Genomic DNA, 16,580 nt, shown 5'->3' on the forward strand with positions numbered 1-16,580 from the left:
TTTGTTACCATAAAAGTACTTGGAAGATTCATTCCTCCTAAGGAGAGGCCTGCTAGATCTGGCCACATAGTAAACCTTTGTGTTGCCTCATTTTGTTCAGTCGTGAAATGGCTGGGCTGCTGACAGCCTTGTGGGGCTTCCCCAGAGGGGGAGAAAAAAAACCTGGCTGCAGACAGCCGCAGCCAAGAAACGCAGCAGCTGAGGCCTCTCAGACTGGTGTGACTCAGTGTTTGCTCAAATAGCCTGTCGTCCATTTTCTACTGCCTTCCATCTTCTCTCAGTGTCACTGCAAGGAATCAACACCCGGAAGGCCTTCAGAAGCTCTACCATTCAAGACCAGAAGCTTTTTGACAGAAACTCTCTCCCAGTACCTGTCTTGGAAACCTATAACACCTGTGATACTCCTCCACCTCTCAACAATCTTACCCCTTACAGGTAACCTGGCTAGTTCCTCCCTTTGTCAACCTGTGGCTAACAGCACTGGATTGTCTTTTTATTTAAAGATGTTTACATCCGAGGATTGTATTCAAAAGCTTACTACTACCCCAGTTTTGTTTGTGGCAGCAGCAGCAGCAGCTAATGTTTACCATATAAACACTTCTCACTTATTATTGTTTGGTTTCTGAAATTCATAGTAAATATAATATGTATTAAAAGTTTACTATAGCATTGCATGCTGCAGAGTTTAATTTGGTATAAGCCAGGTCCATCTTGGATTCCATCCAAGGAATTTAGTTATTATAGAACCAAAAGGACTTTGTTACAAGGCAGTCCTGGAGCATGCATCCCAGGGGCAACATTCTAGCAAGGCTCCCACTTACTCGGAAACCACTAGATTACCAGATGTTTGGGTGTGTTAGTGGGGCTAGCTTTGTGAACTGGCTGCTCTGGACCCTGAGGGTCCTTCCAAAGCTTAAGGAATAATTGGCATTCTTCCAGATGAGTGTCATTCACTTTGTTTAGAACATCCTTTCGACATTCCCCTCTGCTAGGACCTACACTGTTGCAGCTAAACTTGAGGAAAGAAGGTAGCCTTATAGACAACTTAAAGCCCCTCCCCCTCCGGTGGTCTGTAATGTGATCATCCTGCAAAATACCACTGAGCAGGGGCAGAAAGCGAATATTTATCTTGCTTGTATCCATAAATATATTTGGAACAGGTAAAAAGTAATTACAGATAGCTGGAGGCAGATGTCTTCTGCGAGACATGGGGATACTGCAAAGTAGAATGTGTGTGTGTGTGTGTGTGTGTGTGTGTGTGTGTGTGTGAAACTCAAGGACACCTACCTGCTCCCGGGAGCCTGGAAATAGGAGCATGGTAGCTCTTCACACAGATAAAAGTACATAGCATCTATCCCGTGTTATTACTGTGTAAAATTACGTTTGTACCTTGGCTTTCAAAGGGGCTAGCTAACAGCAGGACAGAGATTTGACTCTGTAGCTTCCATCATTTATTGAGTTGGATTTGGGCAGGGGGTTTCAGGGCAAGACAAGAGTGTGTACCCGATACTGAAGGGAGTGTGATGTACGGCCTAGGGCTTGTGTGGTAGAATAGGGTAAACAAATGATATTGAGACAAGTTTATTTTTCAGTTAATGGTATTTTCCTTTTTATCATTTTCCTCTCAATTATCTGGATTTGGCCTAACAGAAATGAGCAGTGGTGTAGCTAACTCAGAACAAGATTTAATATAGAAATCATTAGTGTTTGATTTGGAAATGCTTTCTATGTGTCGTGACACGCCAGGGAGTAGAATTGCCTTTCAAATTCTTTCTAGTTTAGTGTTAAAATAAATGTCCACCCCAGCACATACTTTCTAGAAAGAGAGACTCAGTCATGCCAAAGTGCAGGATTCCAACCAGGATCAAGTCTGGCAGGTATCCCTTACATGGACACTCAGTAGCTCCCTCTGTACTTATGTCACAGCCCCTAAAAGATGGTAATTAAATCTCCTCATAAAACAGCTGGCCATTTTTCTCACTGGGGCCCCCTTGTGGTTGATGTGTGGGGTAGGGGGTGCTGAGCTAATCTAGAAGGGAGCAAGGTGGTGGATTGCCGTGGTTACCTGTTTTTACAGAGGAATAACAACTACACATATATATGTTTTCATGTGTATATATGGATACATAATGTACACATGTGAACCTGCATATATGTGTACAGGTTTCAGATGGGTGGGGAGCCACTAATGCTTCATAGAGAGTCCTGGGGAAGTGGTGGAGGATTGGGAACCAGTGACAGAAATCCCCTCTGATGTGCTAGGATATCCTCAGGGAAATGTCTGTAGCCATGCAGATCGTTAGAAATAATCAGGATCCCTGCTGCTTTAGCCTATTCTTGCCCTGACCATGCAAATTCCTCTACCAAGAATTAAAAGTAAGGCTAAGTTTCTTAAAAAGCCAGGTAAGTAAAGAGATAACCATTCAAGGGGCATTGGAATGCTGATGCGGAAAAGGAAGTATGCAGTTGATTTGAATGACTTCTTGATTCCTCAGTGTAAAGACTGCTAACTGGTAGGTATTTGGAATACTGGATTTGGTTGGGAGCTCATCTGACAGCTACTTGTCTTCATTTCCATCCCAGGGACGATGGGAAAGAGGCACTCAAATTCTACACAGACCCTTCGTACTTCTTTGATCTTTGGAAGGAGAAGATGCTGCAGGACACCAAGGATATCATGAAAGAGAAGAGAAGGCATAGGGTGAGGGGAAAGGGGCCTCTGTTCTACACATCAGTAGGCACGATTGTGGAGGGGGGATAAAAAGGAAGCCAGTCTTATATGAAGTAATCATTCCGAGTGGCTGCTTGCTTGGATGCCAGGTGAAACTCTTTAAAAAATGTGTCCACTCCAAGCACAACCAAGATGAAAGTATAAATCACACCAAAAATGTGTTTGTTCCCCCTAGCGCTATTAACAATTGAGTATATTCAGGCTGAGTTTTAGAAATTGACTTTTCTATTCACCATTTATTTCTCTTGCAATTTGCACCTGACTCTGCTGGACACTCAAGCTAGGCTAGTCCCTTCCCCGCCAGTTTTGCAGCTCATTTCTCAGAGACCAGCACAGAGGGCTCTACAGTGTTTGATTTACAAACAGGAACAGTTTAACACCTTCACTACTGGTTGGATGGGGCGGGGTGAGGGTATAGGCCTGGTTTTGGGAGCTGCTCCTCTCCCCTTAGACCTCCAGTGATGTGTATAAGCATATGACCTACCAGTTGCAACCTCATAATCCCATTAGCATGGCTACCGGGAGGCCCAAGAGAGTGCCAGGGGCTAGTGTAGCTGCACAGGCTGAGGAACTCCTCATTGGTGGTTTGATTTTGTTTCGTTAACTATTTCCTTATATTTGTCCCAGATATACTGACTGACTTTAGTCTCAGAGCAAGTAACAAATAGCTTTTTACTAACTTCCTAACAATTAGAGCTGTTGAGAACATGAATGAGTTACCCAAAGAGGTAATGAGTTTCCCATCTGTGGAGGTGTCTAAGTCTTGGAGTGAGTGAATGTGTTTGACCTTGGGAGGTGATTTGGACTAGATGACCTCTAGGTCATTCCAAAACCAGTAAGTCTCTAAATTCTCTAGTTACTGTATGTTGTCTAAGCAAATCATTTCTTGGGTGTGCATCCAGGAAGGTGGATGGAATTTTAATGAAGGACTTTGGAAAAATATCTTACAAAGGCTTTTCTGTTTCTTTCCATTATAGAGAGAAAAGAAAGATAATCCAAATCGAGGGAATGTAAATCCACGTAAAATCAAAACACGGAAGGAAGAGTGGGAGAAGATGAAGATGGGACAAGAGTTTGTGGAATCCAAAGAAAAGCTGGGGCCTTCTGGGTAGGTGATGCTTTCATATAATTGGTAACATTCTTTGAAGGGCCTGGGTTTTGGGGGGCAACAGCCTGACAGCTCTGGTGTGCCACGTTTCACACCCCCCTGAAGTGTGTCTATGTGGCTAAGATCAATACCACTATTAATCAGCTACCATCACGTGCATCCATCTGGTGATTAAAATTTGCAAATAAATCAAGAGACTCAGCAGTTTAAATGAGGTGACTGTAGTAGTCTGGAAAAGAAAGCCTATGGCTTCTAGTGCCCTTGCTTTACCAGACACAGTATGTTTGTGGGCCTGAAAGGAAAGACTGGAAAGAGAAGAAGAGTGGTCTTGGGAGCCCTTTGCCTCCAGAGCATTGATCTGAAGGTCATGCCTAAGAGCTGGGCATTTCACAGGAGTGGAGAGGGCCTGGTAGAGAATCTGTGCACATCACCAAAGCAACTTCTCAGTCAGCCTTTGTCTGTCTAGGGAGAGAAGCCGGCCAGGGGCCTGAAAACAGACCTCAGACACAGTGTGGGAAAGGTCGTTCGGCCAGTACTGAGGCTATATATCTCCGGGGGGAAACAGTAGATGTCAGTCTGACCCATTTCCCAATACCAAATCACACTGGAGGTTTTTAAAAGGGAAAAACATGGTTTTAGAGTTTGGTTTGATGCTTATCCTGGTGTCCGACCTGTGTGACATTCAAAGCCAAGTCACCACGACTGGTTGGCATGAATGTTGCCCTGGTTTTTTCTCTAAATACTTTGCATCCTGGCTGTCAGAGAACCATGCCAGCCCATGCTGGGTGTCTGGGAATGATAAAAGGAAAGAGTTGAGTTGTTCTTGCTTTTAGGAATAACTCTACCATGAAAATCTTGACTTTTAAAAATCTTGACACTTCTGACACTTGTTCTTCTTGGATTAAGAGATTTGTTTTAAAGAGTGATGAAGATGGTAAGAGAAAAAAATGAACCTTTCTCTCTGTCAAGAAATCAGCCCTGAGGGTACCTTCATTACCTTTACCTCCCAGTAAAAGGGGCCATTTGGTTCCATGGTCCCATCCTGTTCAGACAGGCCTTGTCCTAGGTTCCGTGACTCTAAGGCCAGAACCTCCTCGCACATTCAGATTGCCAATTATTACGTGTTTGGTTTGTGTGTGTGTGGAATGGGGCTGGTGAAAACGAAGACTTTGCTTGCCATTTTTCTGTTGTCCAAGAAGTTTGGGATTGGGCTACATGGCTGGCCTACCTGGGTATGCTTGTTGGTAAACCTACAAAGAGATGTACCAAGCCTACTCCAGGCCTTGGGGATTTTCTGCATCAGAGCATCATTTGATTTTTAGTTCTCTCCAACTCTCTTCCCTCCAGGGTCTGTTTGAAAGGAGTTCTTTAGAACCCAGCAGTGGTGGAGAGAAGGGGGAGGTAGAACAGAAGCAACCATATTTGCTAGTTGCTATTTGTGTATATGTGTTATTTGGAAATTTGTTGTTCACCCAAGGCCCAGTGCTCTGAGGGACAGGCTTTTGTGAGGCACAGGCCCTAAGCACCCTACTTAAATTGGCAGCTCGTAGTGTTGGATAAGAGACCTGGCAGGGAGACCGAGTCTAGCTACCACACAGCAACTTGCATTTGTCCTCAGCTTGGTTTTGCAATCAAATGCCTCCTTGGCCTTTGAGTACTCCAGAGGCTTGCTGACCTCCAAACCAGGCTGTGTGCCAGTCACGTGTTTGCAGCTTACTAGCCTTGGGGCTTGGCTTTGCCCTTTGCCTCAAGACTGACTTTGGGAGTTGGGTATAGGCTGCTCTTAACATTTGGGAGAGAATTTAAAAGAACTGCTGGGTTTGACAAGGCCAACCTGCACTGGGAAAGGAACAGCATGGTTTTTGATTGGCTGGGTTGAATCCCATTCCTCTGAATCCAGCAGGAATATCTGGGAGATACTTAATACAACAGAATTCAGTCCTAAAATTTCTTTTTAAAGATTTTATTTATTCATGAGATAGAGAGAGGCAAAAACATAGGCAGAGGGAGAAGCAGGCTCCTCTCAGGGAGACAGATGCGGGACTCGATCCCAGGACCCAGGGATCATGCCCTGAACTGAAGGCAGATGCTCAACTGCTGAGCTACCCAGGCATCCCTAGTCCTAAATTTTAATCCTGAATTTAATCCTGAAGTAAAATTTCTGAACAGCAGAAAACATGTGGGGAATATTTCTTTCTTCCTAAAAGCTTTTGTGCCAAATGCATTTTTGTAGGGTCTCTTAAAAAAACTTGAGAAGTGCCACTCACACTTGAAATGACAGTTTTGACATTGGGTTCATTGTCAGGTACCCACCCACCTTGGTGTACCAGAATGGCAGTATTGGCTCTGTTGAAAATGTGGACAGAAGCAGCTACCCACCGCCACCGCTGTCAGACTCCACCTCTCCGCCTTCTCCTTCCTTCTCTGAGGACAGCTTGCCTCCCCCACCAGCAGAATTCAGGTAAATTGTGCTATCTCTCCTGTCTACTCTGGGTGGTTACACGCTCAAGAACAAAATAAGTGTACCTCAGGGTCCCTGGATGGTTCAGTCAGTGGAGGGTGAGACTCTTGTCTCAGGGTTATGAAATTCAAGCCCTTGTCTTGGGTGTAGAGATTATTATTTATTTTTATTTTTATTTTTATTATTATTGTTATTTTTAAGATTTTATTTATTTATTAATGAGAGACACAGAGAGAGAGAGAGAGAGGCAGAGACACAGGCAGAGGGAGAAGCAGGCTCCTTGCAGGGAACCTGACGTGGGACTCAATCCCGGGTCTCCAGGATCATCCCTGGGCTGAAGGCGGCGCTAAACTGCTGAGCCACCTGGGGTGCCCTAGAGGTTACTTTAAAAAATAAAATCTTAAGGAAAAAAAAATGTGTTCCAAATTCAGGGCAGGACCAATAAAATAACTTGAGTCAAGTCTGTGTAGATAATAAAAATAATTAACATTTTATTAAGTGTGAGGTGCCAGGCATTATGCCAAACACTGTATATGATGCTTCATCTTCACAATAGTCCTCCTGAGGTAGGTACCCATTTTACAGATGAGTAAATGGTGAGGCACACAGAGGTCAATGAACTTACCTAAGGTCACACAGCCAGTCATAAGCAGAGCCATGATGGGAAAGCAGGTCATTCAGTCTGCAGAGCCCATATTCTTTTTTTTTGTTTAAGATTATTTATTTATTCATTCATTCATTCATTCATTCAAGACAGAGAGAGAGAGAGAGAGAGGCAGAGACACAGGCAGAGTGATAAGCAGGCTCCATGCAGGGAGCCTGATATGGGAATCGATCCTGGGACTCCAGAATCAGGCCCTGGGCCGAAGGCACGTGCTCAACCACTGCGCCACCCAGGGATCCCAGAGCCCATATTCTTAACTGTTAGCTATACTGGAACAGATGGAGATCACCATCATATCTCTTGTTGTTTTTACCTAGCTTTAACTGAGCATGGCATGATGAAGTGGTATAATCTGCCATCCTTACAGTATTTAGCAGACACTGTGCCCTGTTATCTAGGAACCTAGCAGTTACCTTCCTCCCCTGTTCTGGTTCATTTCACTGCTGGATAGATCTCCAGAAAGAATGAAACAAAGGGAAAAGGGAGATCAAACGTAGACTCTGTTGGTACTGGTGTTTGGCAGAGGTGTACAGGGGAAGAGTTAGAAAGTAATGACTGGGGACGCCTGGGTGGCTCAGCGGTTTGGCGCCTGCCTTCAGCCTGGGGTGTGATCCTGGAGACCTGGGATCGAGTCCCACATCAGGCTCCCTTGCATGGAGCCTGCTTTTTTTTATTTGTTTATTTTTTTTATTTTTATTTTTTTTTTATTTATGATAGTCATACAGAGAGAGAGAGAGAGAGGCAGAGACACAGGCAGAGGGAGAAGCAGGCTCCATGCACCGGGAGCCTGACGTGGGATTCGATCCCGGGTCTCCAGGATCGCGCCCTGGGCCAAAGGCAGGCGCCAAACCGCTGCGCCACCCAGGGATCCCGGAGCCTGCTTTTCTCTCTGCCTATGTCTCTGCCTCTCTCTCTCTGTGTGTCTCTCATGAATAAATAAGTAAAATCTTTCAAAAAAAATAAAAAGGAAAGAAAAAAAAGAAAGTAATGACTGAATGGGGATCTGAAGAGTATTCAATTTCAGTGTTTGCTCCGTTACTTTGCCCTTTCTGATGCCTGACAAATGAGAGCTTTGAAAGGTACAGTTTTCTCCTCAGACACTGTTGAATCAGAGGTTGGGTATGTTGAGGACCCCTCAGATGGACACCTAAAGCCGTGCTATAACCCCTTCCCCTCACGGGGATCCACTCTTCTTGGCTCTTGAAACCACTCATCCCAGATCACTTCCCGCTGATTGTGCCATCACATGCAGCCAAGGCTGGAAAGTCCAAGCCAAGGCTTGGAAAATCCCAAGATGGATGCTTTATTCTAAGAAGTAACTATTAGTGGAGGGCAGGTACCAAGGTGGAAAAAAATCCTTCAGCCTCACACATGGCCTGAGACCTTGCAGCCACAGCCAAGCACATGTGACCCGGGAAAGGTACAACTCAGTCGTCTCTCAACCCAGTTAAAGTCTGGTGGCACATTCATTTCCCATCTCTGCTGACCCTCAGATCGTCATCCCTTCTCAGGTTTTTCCACGTGAGCACTGGAGGTGCATTTACCTAAATCTGTACTCTGCTCAGCTTTGGTTAGCTTGGCTTGGGTTTCCTGCCCTCACAAGATTTGGTAAATGATAATAGCCTGAGTAATAGAGCCCAGTGGGTGGGTAATGTTTAGATTTTTATTCCAATTCTTCTTGCATGCCTTCTTGCTCCTGGTTTCAGGATTAAACTGACTATCCCTCTTAGTGGAGGGTTCAAGAGGGTGCCTTACTTTGGAGAGCTGGAAAGTTTGAGGGAGACCTAGAAAATGACTTCAGCCAACCCTTACCTGATAGAGGAACCCAGTGTAAACTTCTTTCAAATAGCTTTTCTCAATTACTGGTTATATCCCTCTGCTGATGAGAAGCTTCATTGCATTACAAGGTTTCCCATTGCATTGTTGGTCTGTTCTGATCATTTTTTCTGTTTGAGCTAAAATGAAATGATAGTAGTCAACCAAAATAAACCTAGGCTCCTAGATAAGCTTTATTAGAGGTGGATGCTTGTGTGCTGAGACTGATGGTGGGTCTTTTTTCTTTGTCCTTTTAGCTGCCCAACAGATAGCAACCAAAGAGGGCCTGGCTTAGCTGGACCCAAAAGATCCAGTGTGGTCAGCCCAAGCCATCCACCACCAGCTCCTCCTCTGGGCTCTCCACCAGGCTCCAAACCCGGGTTTGCTCCACCACCTGCCCCTCCACCTCCACCTCCAATGATGAGCGTTCCACCCCCTCCACCGCCTGGAGGATTTGGGCCTCCAGGGACCCCACCACCACCTTCACCCCCATCTTTCCCACCTCACCCTGATTTTGCTGCCCCTCCACCTCCTCCCCCACCACCTGCAGCTGACTACCCGACTCTGCCACCACCTCCTTTGTCCCAACCAATAGGAAGTGCACCTCCACCTCCCCCGCCTCCTCCTCCCCCGGGGCCCCCTCCTCTCCTTTTCAGTGGTCCCAATGTCCAGCCTGTCACACCACCACCACTTTCTGATGCCACCAAGCCTAAGTCCTCCTTGCCTCCTGTGAGTGATGCCCGCAGCGACTTACTTTCAGCCATACGTCAAGGTAATTCCCAGTGCTGGGTCCAGGACCACTTGTCAATTTCTACAGCCGAGATGACTGGTTAGAGGGTGGCCTAGGGGTTCCATGCCCTTCCCAGGGGATAGCTTCCATTGGGTGGGGAGAGATTGGGAGGGACCTCAGGCCTCAGATCAGCCTAAAGAAAGGCTTCACTCTGAAAATACGGAGATTTAGATTTCTTTCCATCTTAGTTTAAAGTAAAGGATTCTTGGGGCACCTGAGCCAAAGCATCTGCCCTCGGCTCAGGTCATGATCCCAGGGTCCTGGGATTGAGCCCCAAGTCAGGCTCCCTGCTCAGTGGAGAGTCTACTTCTCCCCCTTCCTCTGCCTGCTGTTCCACCTGCTTGTGCTCTCTCTCTTTTTCAAATAAATATATAAAAGCTTTAAAAAATAATAAAAACAAAATAGATAAAATAAGGATTCTTGGGGCCTTGGATGGCTCAGTCAGAAGAGCAGGTGACTCTTGATCTCAGGGTTGTGAGTTTAAGCCCCACCTTGGGTGTAGAGATTACCTTAAATAAGTAAAGTAAGAGATTCTTAACTTGGGGTCTTTGAACTCCTTGACAAGGCATGGCTTTGCCTGTGTGTTTGCCTTCATTTTGTGCCCCAGAGAAAACCAAGTATCACTGCCCTAGAAGATACTTCTCTGGCCAGTCATGCCCTGTCCTCTTACCCTTCCTCCCTTCTCTCTTTCCCCTTTCTCACCCCGTCCTTCTCCTCTTTTTCTCCTATTCCCTCTTTGTCTCATTCCCTCCCTTTTTCCCACCTTCCTGCCCTCCTTATCATCTCACCCTTGTGGAGTATTTATTCTCTTTCTTTCAGAGGTCAGGTCTAATCCCAGTGGTTTAAAGTCGTTTCTTCGGTTTGCGAGACTCCTGGAACTAGGGGTTGTCTGAGGGAGACCAGTTGGGGCAGCTGGGCTCAGTGGTAATCAGTGAACCAGGGACACTGAGTACCTAGTGGGTACAGTTCTGTGGCTACTCCCCACTCAGAGCCTACTGAGAAGTGCCATCCTCACCAGCCTGACTGTGGAAATGGAAAGAATGGCAGGCTTCCTTTCCAACATGCCTATGGCATTGGGGCCAGGCTTGGATAAACCCTCATGTTTACTTCTTTTCTTGCTTTCTCTTTTCCCTTTTTACTTTTTCAGAGGATCCCTACACCTTCCCAGACTCTGCCCACCCCTGGCCACGCCCCTTCCTCAGTCCTGTGTGGATCCCCAGACCTTTGGAGACCCACTCACCTTCTGAACCCTTCTCTCTGTCTCTATCTCATCAGGCTTTCAGCTGCGCAAGGTTGAGGAGCAGCAGGAACAAGAGAAACGAGATGTCGTGGGCAACGATGTAGCCACCATCTTGTCACGTCGAATTGCCGTGGAGTACAGCGACTCAGAAGATGACTCCTCTGAGTTTGATGAGGACGACTGGTCGGATTAACTCTTTCTGCCTGCTGCCCTCCTCCTTTTTCTTTCCTCCTGCTGCCTTCTTTGATGCATATCCCAACAGTCTGATGGTGGGGGGAAAGAGGAAAAAAGAATTTCAAGGGGCCAAAGTCTTCCCTGAAGCAACCAAAGATATATCCAAGTGCTTCCTCCAAATCAACATATATTTTCCCATCTCCCCATGGACAGGCCCCATGGGGGCTCCTGAGATTCAGTAGCTGAGATGTTCCCTCTTCCCTTCAAGTGACTGTTGCATATTGAAGAGAAGGCAAAACTCCAAAGCAGATCCCTTTGATTGGGTTTAGATTGGAGTTGGTGTCTTCCCCTGGGAGCCATTTTCATCTGTAGTCTCCTTCCAAAATCCTTACCCTTCAAATAGTGCCAGCCATCTTCTGGTCCTAAAGCCTGCATGGGCATGGCTGCCCCCTTTCCCACGCGCTGAGAGGGCAGAGCAGGCCACATGCCCTAGCAGCCAGACTGCCACACCTTTGTGCCGTGGTCAGCAGGGTGAGCTAGCTATCTTTTGCTAAGCCATCTCTGTGTCTCGGTGCGCTTTATTCTAGGAGCCATCAGGCCCTAAAGAGTGTCTCCCTCTCTACCCAGAAATGGTGCCTTTCTGAAGGCTGAAGTTGTTGCCTCCCCTCAGGCTCTCTCTCTGCAGAGTGTGATGTTCAAGTGTCCTTTAAATACCCCTCCCTCACTACCAGGTGCTTTAGGCACCAGAGCCCAGTTCAAACCTCCAGTACCCATGACCAAACTAGCCTTGACAGGGATCTGGACCTCTGTTGGCCGTCAGGGGCCAAGCTTAGAGACTCAGAACTGCAGAACTGGAAGAATGTTGGAACTCCTTGGATCCTACCCTCTTAATGATGCTGGGAAATGACTTGCTTCAGGTCTTCAGGTCACACGGTTGGATGGTGACAGAACTCTAGAGCCCAGAATTCCTGGTTCCAAGTCACCTGTGCCTTCTGGGACCAAATAGTGGGCATTTGGAGGAGTCCAGGTAGAGCAGTCTTGGCTCTTTGCTACTCCAGACCTCACCATAGGTGGGAGTCCCAGGAGGAGGGCTCAGAGCCAGTGCCGGGCCTCTCAGTGCTGCTCAGACCCTTATAGCCTGTCTTACAATTCTTTGCTCCCCCTTTACTATCGCCATTGAACCACATGGCCTTGGGAGCTGCCCTTCTGGGGGACCAGAGGTAGTGAGAGAAGGAAGGGGGTACGCAGCTTTGACAGGTGCTGCTTTCAATTCCTCTGCAACTCGTCCCCCTTTTATTTCCCCAATTTAAGCATAGGTTCTGCCAACTATAGAAACTTCAGTCCCTCAGGCTGGCGGCTGCCGCAGGTAGCTGCCTAGGGGGGCCTGGCAGCTGTGAGGAGGGCTGAAAGGCTGAGGGGCTCTGGGTCTTGTTTCCTGCTCCCTCCTCACTGTGTGCCGTGATGTTCCCTCCCTCACTCCCCCTTTTCCCAGAGCTAATACACAGGTGCTATTATTCAGAAAAAAACTGGTCAGCTTTGGCCAACAGTGAGGTTTCTTCTCTTCTGCCCTAACTATTGTGTAGCCTCTTATGCTGAAACCGGCTTCTCCTGGCTTCTCCGGCTTTCAGAGCCCTGAAACAAAGAGAAACAGGATCTGTCTCTACCCAGCACAGCAAATGGTTGTAGTAATTGCCAAAGCCCTCATAAACCCCTCCGGCTTGAGGGGAGTGTGTAATCATGGGTACTACCGCTGTGCCCTGGCTGGATGCTCCCCCTCTGCCTTCTTTCCTTGAACTCTATCGTGGGGACTGAGCCTGTAGGGGCCAGCATGCCCTCCTGCTGGGGCTACTGCAGACTGTACCCCCGCCCTCCCCAGATCAGATGTCTGCCATGGGGCGGGCACCGTGCTCCGTGCTGGCCATACCAGACTGTGTGTGCCCCCACCTTGCTTCCCACCTTGTACTTAGGAAGCTGAAGGTGCTTTCTTCAGAACCCTAAAATGGCTGTTGAAGGTGTCCCTGGCTGCAGCCCAGCAGTGGCTCGAGAGGCAGGTGGAGGGCAGTGGTTCTCCCAAATAGGAGTCCTGGGGCCTGGCCAGGCCAGGGTTCGGGCCTAATGGCTTTGACTAAATTACCCCCATCCCCCTCCTTTCCGGAAAAGGGGGAGCCAGCGCCACTTGCTATCATTCTGCTCTGACCTTGAAGGGGGCGGTGTTGGCCTGGCTTCTGGAATGGACACAGTCTGCCCTGGAAAGGGCTGGGGGCAGAAGGGGGGGCACTGCCTGCGGAAGGTAGGATTAGATCATTAGCTCAGTGACCTCCTAGGGTTTCGATGTGCTGTGTTCTCATCCTACAGCTGGTTTGGTAATGATCTGCAAGTCCCGGAGAGCAACAGCACAGCTCTGCCTGACGCTCTCATTAAAATCTATGCAGCCAAGCTCTGTGCTTTGTAGCAGCCGGCCTTGCGAAGCCTCCTCAGCTCGGGGGGCTGGGGACCCAGTCAGCCGAGAGGCCCTCTGGGCTCTATTTATGCATATGTGCACCAAAACAAAACAAAACAGAAAACCCACAATGCTTCCTTAAACCGGGAGCCCTTTAAGATGATAAAGGACCCTATGCAGGTAATTGTGTGTCTTTGGAATCCTGTAATTGTAGAATGCAAAGTTTAGTGATTATTTAAACTGGGCTGAGGCTGGTAAGAGTATGGAGCAGTAGTTCATAAGGACTCTTAAGTGCTGAAGCTAAGGAGCCACCTCCCTTCCCTAGTTTGCCCAGCCCAGGGGACCTGCCCCCATTCCTGTGGCCCAGGGACCCAGCTTCCAGTCGGCAGTGTCAGAAGTGACTTGTGGCTTTGCCATGGTTGTGAGATGACTACATTCCAAAGGAGCAGCCACAGGGAGGGGGCAGGCTCTGCGATCCCTTGGAGGCTCAGAGCAGCTGGCCCAAGCTCCAGCTCGCCTCCAACGGAAGCTCAAGCGCCCTCAGAAACGACCCTGGCCAATGTCACCGCAGAGCCGAGGCAGTGTTGTCAGGGCTAATGTGAAATCTCTTCCCGTGGCGCCGATCCTCCGGCTCTGCAGCGCCAGCTTGGACAGATTGAGGTCTCTGTGGCTTTGGTGACCCTGCTTAAGCATTCCCACCGTGTCCCAGCTTTGCTCTCAGCCTGCCTCCCTCCGCAGCATCCCCTCACCTGACCTCAGGGCCTGGGGAGGGGGCCAGTGCCCCAGGGCAAAGGGCTGTTGCTCAGGAGAGATGTCAGGCTTCCTGGCGTCATCAGGCTTTGAGCTCTACTGGGGTCCAGCAGACCTGGGACCAGGTGTCACTAGGAGATATGCCTCATGCTGTGCCTCCATGAGGGCTAGGGAACAATTCTGTTATTGTATTAACTTGACTCAGTTAACTCACTTGAGAAACTAACCAATTTTTACTTTCTGTCTAGAATGATGTACATGTAGGAGAGTGAGCTATAATGCTCCCAAAGTGCCTTGTTTTCTCTGATATAAATATATTTATAAGGACCTATTCCAGTGGATTCTTGGGTGTGTTTGCCACATCGATTTTAGGGAGTGGGCGTATATGTAGTAGGGATACAGTCTGGAAATGGGTCCCTTTCCCCTCAGGGTGGGAGAGGAGAGGTGGGGGTTAGAGACCTGTGAGGGTGGGGTTAAATCAAACCCCCGAGGTGACTCTTTCCTCTTCGCCCTACTCCTCTTAGGCTTAGAAGGACATCCAGTTTTTTTAAAGCCCTGTGGCTCCAAGCCTGGTCTCATTTGTTTCCCTGGCTGGCTCACGTGTGGACCACGTTAGCACCCCATGGCCTGAGGATTCCATGTAACGATTTTATGTTATACGTGCAAATATGTAAATGCCAACATTTTAAATAATTTGATAAATCTTTGTAGCTGCTCAGCCACCTTTGGTGTCTGTGTGTGTCTGTGCGTCTGTGCCTGTCTCTGTCTGTCTCTAATGGGAAAGTGGTTGGAAGGGGCCGACACTGATAGCCACAGGTGGTGGCCAGAGCCCTGGAGGGAGGTCTTGTGTGAGTGGGTTCGAGGAGCAGGAGGCCTGCGGGTCTGGATGGCGTAGCCTTTGTGGGAGGGGGAGGGGGAGGCCAGAAACCATTTTGATTTAGGAGGAGACCCAAGCTGGGGAACCCGGAAGCCCGGATCCCCAGCCGTCTTCAGCTGGGGAGACGAGCAGTTGGCCACTTGCATCAGGGAGAAGAGAGGCGCTGGCAGATGTCGCGATGTTGCCTCCCAGCATCTGGCCGGCATCTCGTCTGCCTCTCTGACCCAGGCAACGTACCTTAAATATAGAAGGATTTTCAGTGGAATCCAATAAAAAGTTGAGGCTGCTGTGTGTACCCCCTCCTGCCTGGGAAGGCGAAGGGGCTGGGTTTGTATTCTGACCCCCAAAAATGACCTACCCAGGAAGCAACGGTTGTTGGCAGCACAGCTGCTGCGGGTGGCCGTCCCTGGGGGCACTTGATGGGCAGACGCCCAGCTCCAGTTGCCCCGGGAGAGGGCGGGGAGCAAGGTTGGTGACCCCAGCGACCACGCCTGCCGTTCAGGGAAGGAGAGTCCCCCACCGGCGTCCCAGGAGGGGGGGCAGAAGTTTTGAATTGTCAGCAAGTGCCGCGCCAGCCGCTCTGAGCTCATCGCCGGGGGTGGGGGTGCAGGGGAGGGGGCGCGGGAGGCAGCTCGCCCCGCCGGAGCCCCTCGCTCCACCCTCCTGCTCAGGCCTGTGTTTAGTCAGCACTTGGCTTCCTCGGGCCGGTGACTGACAGGCAGCCAGACGCCCGCCCTGGGAGAAGACAAAATGGTGTCGGGAGCCGCCCTTGCTGGGGAACTGGAGGGGAGGAGTGTGGTTCTGGGAAGCGGGCGGCCCGGCCAAAGCGCGCGCCCCCCCTGGGAGCTGTGACCCCCGGCTTCCCCTCCTGGGCCAGTCCTGAGGGGAATGAGCGTTTGCTGAGCCTGCTACCTGCCCAAGCCGGCACACACCTCGGTTCAGGTTCAGCCTCGCGAGGGAAGGGTCAGAGGTTGGGTTGCCTAAGGTCACGTGGCTGGCCGGGAGCAGCCACAGCTCACACGTGGTCTGTTCCGCAGAGGTCACGGTCTGCCCACCCTGCCGCCTTGGGCCCTCTCCGTCTAGAATCCCAGTCTTGTTAAGGTTTTCCCTCCGGCCTGCCCCTCCCTCTGGCGCCCTTTTACAGGTGATCCTTCTTGCCCCGGCTCTGAAGTCAAGCGGGCAGGACCGAGGGCCCGACGCGTAGACCGTGAGAGTTGGAAGCCCTTGCACCCTGAGCTGCCGGGGAACAAAGTGGGCCCCCTGGGTGTGGGCTGGGGCTTCCCACAGGCGCACCCTGCTCCGTACACGCGTGCACACCTGTGAAGATGCACACATTCAGACACGAAGACAGGTACACACACACAAGGCGACATCTACACACGTGAGTGGGCACACTTGAGAACCCAGGCCCAAGGACACGTGCACACACCGTACGCAGAGCCCTGCCCTTGTGCAAACAAGGACACAGATCGGCACACAGTTACAGGAACACATAATCGCAGGCAAACCTCACACAGTCCTCAGGAGCCA

At 49.3% G+C, this 16,580-nt stretch overlaps 1 protein-coding gene across 4 annotated transcripts in view; it reads left to right on the plus strand.

The window, feature by feature from the left end:
• The window catches only part of WASF2 (WASP family member 2), a 72,581-nt gene extending 57,686 nt beyond the window's left edge, over window positions 1-14,895 (plus strand). For all 4 annotated transcript variants that reach the window (XM_026014324.2, XM_072750649.1, XM_072750650.1 and 1 more), the window contains exons 4-9: window positions 282-435; window positions 2,584-2,701; window positions 3,709-3,839; window positions 6,145-6,300; window positions 9,037-9,551; window positions 10,845-14,895. In XM_026014324.2, the coding sequence (XP_025870109.1) occupies window positions 282-435; window positions 2,584-2,701; window positions 3,709-3,839; window positions 6,145-6,300; window positions 9,037-9,551; window positions 10,845-11,002 (1,232 nt within the window). In that variant the 3' untranslated portion in view covers window positions 11,003-14,895. The remainder of the gene's footprint in view (window positions 1-281; window positions 436-2,583; window positions 2,702-3,708; window positions 3,840-6,144; window positions 6,301-9,036; window positions 9,552-10,844) is intronic.
• Window positions 14,896-16,580: the final 1,685 nt, after the last annotated feature.

Source organism: Vulpes vulpes, chromosome 2 (genome assembly GCF_048418805.1).
Source record: "Vulpes vulpes isolate BD-2025 chromosome 2, VulVul3, whole genome shotgun sequence".
NCBI classification, from domain to species: Eukaryota; Metazoa; Chordata; class Mammalia; order Carnivora; family Canidae; genus Vulpes; species Vulpes vulpes.